This window comes from Papilio polytes, unplaced genomic scaffold (assembly GCF_000836215.1).
Source record: "Papilio polytes unplaced genomic scaffold, Ppol_1.0 DF822511.1, whole genome shotgun sequence".
Taxonomy (NCBI): Eukaryota; Metazoa; Arthropoda; class Insecta; order Lepidoptera; family Papilionidae; genus Papilio; species Papilio polytes.
This window is the reverse complement of record NW_013526693.1, coordinates 1-3480: the sequence shown is the minus strand read 5'-3', so window position 1 is coordinate 3480 and position 3480 is coordinate 1. Positions and strand designations below refer to the sequence as shown.

General features: G+C 39.0%; 1 protein-coding gene across 1 annotated transcript; it reads right to left on the bottom strand.

Annotated features, from left to right (window-relative positions):
- Positions 1-5: 5 nt before the first annotated feature.
- On the bottom strand, positions 6-1834 carry LOC106106025 (inorganic pyrophosphatase; the record flags this gene model as incomplete). The annotated part of the gene is made up of 2 exons (XM_013286548.1): positions 1636-1834; positions 6-187 (listed from the first exon to the last, which is right to left on the bottom strand). Coding segments are annotated over exons 1-2 (369 nt in total), but the record flags the coding sequence as incomplete, so codon positions are not given.
- Between the last annotated feature and the right edge of the window lie 1646 nt (positions 1835-3480).

Genomic DNA, 3480 nt, shown 5'->3' with positions numbered 1-3480 from the left:
TTACTGACGTAGCGCAGCGCGCCTTTCTTCACGTCTTGCTTGATGGGGTTGAGCGTCTCGCCGAGGCTGATCTCCATCTTGGCGTTGGTCCAGCGCGGCACCTCCACCACCATGTGCGCCAGCCGGCGAGCGCGGTCCGCCCACAGCGGGATGTCGTGCAGCGGCGACACGGGCCCGCTCTCGTCCCCTGCCACCACCACACAAATACATTATTCTACCATTTTGAACATAAATAAAGCGTTAAGCGAGATCTGAAGTGTTGCATAACTAGCAACGTGTATTTCGTTTTAGTATCTCTTAGTGGAGAATAAGAGGAAGCTGAAAATTAAAGTAAGTTCTCATTAAATAAAGTACAATCGATCCATTGTGTATCTCAATAACTGACCTTGTGTATGATTGTGTTTTTTTTTTAATTCAATGCAATGACGTCAGAAGGTCCTACTGTCACAGAATTGTATGTTAATTAATATAATTTACATCTGTGCATAAATAATAAAAGTGCATAAAAAAAAGGCTGTTTTGTTTTTTCGTATTCCAAATTTCATATGTACATTTATCCAACATACTTATGGTGAAGGAACACATCATGATGCAACTGGTATTATCAGCAAAGCAATTTAAAGATATTTGTTCGCCCCACATTAAACTAGGGCTATATATTTTATGTTGTTACTAAATAAAAGAAGAGTAGTTCTATATACAAGGTATTAACTTTGATATGAGATCTTTGCATGAATGGGCCGACCCGCTTGGTGCAATACCACAACCACACAGAAGACAGGAGTGAAGTGGGAGCAATTCCGTATTTTGACATAGAAAGAGGAAATATATTCTTTATGTGCATTTCATGCTCTGTCAATCAAGGGTAGGAAACACGTCTGTAACAACGAGTTCAGGTGGCCAGTTGCTCGCTTGCCACCTTATGATTTATAATGAACAAATATATACAGTCATAGGCAGTCAGCGATCAGTAGAGGCTGCAGATCATACTAAAAAGAGTGCTTCACCATCTACAATCTACAATACATTAAAATATTAATAAATTATTCTCTACTATAATTGTTTTCTATAATCTTATTGTCTTACTAATATATTAATCATATATTATAAATAAGAATGTTTAGAAGAATGGATGAATGTTCGTTACAGTTTGTAGCTTAAACGGCTGAATGGATTTCAATGAAAGAGGATAGTCTGGAAGAACACATAGGCTCACTTTTGTTTTTTTTAAATACCACGCAGACGGAGTCGCGGGCGAAAGCTAGTAATATTATAAATGTGAATGTTTAGAAAGATGTTTAACATAGCATGTACCCTAATCTTTTAGTTTAGTTATATTCTTTCCCACGGACAAAACAGTCTCTTTAGGTTCAGGTTTACAAATCAAAAGCAAAAATTTTGAAGTTGAGATATTTTGCGAATAAGAATTAATATTTATTTGTATTTATTTGGGAATCAAAAGGACTGGAAAGTGATCGTCCTCGATGGATGTGGACTTTCGAATTGTCCAATGTAAACTGATAAGAAAGTTTAAGGTCACCGCTAGATCAACACGTCATATTAATCAATTTTTTCAGACACGGAAGTAAAAGGCAAACCTTTAGCAATATAAAAATGTAAATGACTTTAACTTACTAAAGAAAACCCGATAGTCGGGTGCATAAGGTGATCCTCTTTCTTCAGCAATAAACATCTCGTCACGAACTTTTGAAATATAAACAACGGACGAACTGGATAACCCTCGCCTGCAGTAGCCGCTGCCAATAAGAACCTGTCTCGACAACGACACACACGACCTAATCGCAACGCGTGTTAGTGACATTTTACTATTGACAATGACACTTGACACTGACAATTAACAATTGCAGATCAAAGAGCATGTATACGTCGAAAAGTCAACCGAAAATCGACCTCCGTGATTTTTTTTTTGCAACTTTTTAATGCAAATCAATTGAGGAGAAATTGTGTTGAGAGGGTCTGAGTAAAAATAAATATCGCTAAAGAGTTGCTACTTTCTCCGTAAGAACGATATCAATTTTTAACGTGAATTTGGTCCCCACAAAACATTTTTTATTGCGAGTCCCAAAGGAGTCGTTTGTAAGAGATTGGGCTACAGCTATAACCTTTTAACACGCTATCCCAAAATGTGAAGGTCATCCTTCCTTCTTTCATGTGATGTTTTGCCCTATTGCCAAAGGTAGGTTTTCGAAGAGATTGTTTTAATAATATTTTAGTTATTTATTAAACTGTTACTGGATCTAAATTTTATTTCGAATTTGTATAGTTTTATGTGAGTTTACAAAACCAATCGTACCTTTAGTTCGAATACGAATACCGCCCGTTTCCTTTGAAATCACGTGTTTATTTCAGTGGCCTTGACGCCTGTGAAAATAGGATTGGGGCGGGACCATGTTATACATATTATTACGCAATGTTTAGTGCATCATCTCGCCACACATAGGTTCTGACGGGCTGTTAATCATTTTGAGTAATCTTGATTTCTCGATTTTTTTACAAGCAAGTCAAAAGCGAAGTCCTTGTGCGCTATGCGCTATTTGCATATCGAAATATGCGATTTTCGAGTTTCGACTTTCGAGTTTTCAATAAGCGATTTGCGTTATGTGCTATGCGCTATGCACTATGCGCTATGCGCTATTTGCATAACGCGATATGCGATTTTCGAGTTTCGACTTTTCGATAAGCGATATGCGCTATGCACTATGCACTATGCGCTATTCGCATAATGCGATATACGATTTTCGAGTTTTTGATAAGCGATATGCGTTATGAGCTATGCGCTATGCACTATGCGCTATGAGCTATTTGCATAACGCGATATGCGATTTTCGACTTTCGAGTTTTCGATAAGTGATATGTGCTATGCGCTATGCACTGTGCGCTATGAGCTATTTGCATAACGCGATATGCGATTTTCGAGTTTCGACTTTCGAGTTTTCGATAAGCGATATGCGTTATGCGCTATGCGCTATGCGCTATGCACTATGTGCTATGAGCTATTTGCATAACGGGATATGCGATTTTCGAGTTTCGACTTTCGAGTTTTCGATAAGCGATATGCGTTTGCGCTATGCGCTATGCGCTATGCGCTATGCGCTATGAGCTATTTGCATAACGCGATATGCGATTTTCGACTTTCGACTTTCGAGTTTTCGATAAGCGATATGCGTTATGCGTTATGCGTTATGCGTTATGCGTTATGCGTTATGCGTTATGCGTTATGCGTTATGCGTTATGCGTTATGCGTTATGCGTTATGCACTATGCGCTATGCGCTATGCGCTATTTGCATAACGCAATATGCGATTTTCGAGTTTTCGATAAGCGATATGCGTTATGCGTTATGCGTTATGCGCTATGCGCTATGCGCTATGCGCTATGTGCTATGCGCTATGCGCTATGCGCTATGCGCAATGCGCTATGCGCTATGCGCTATGCGCTATGCGCTATACACTATGCGCTA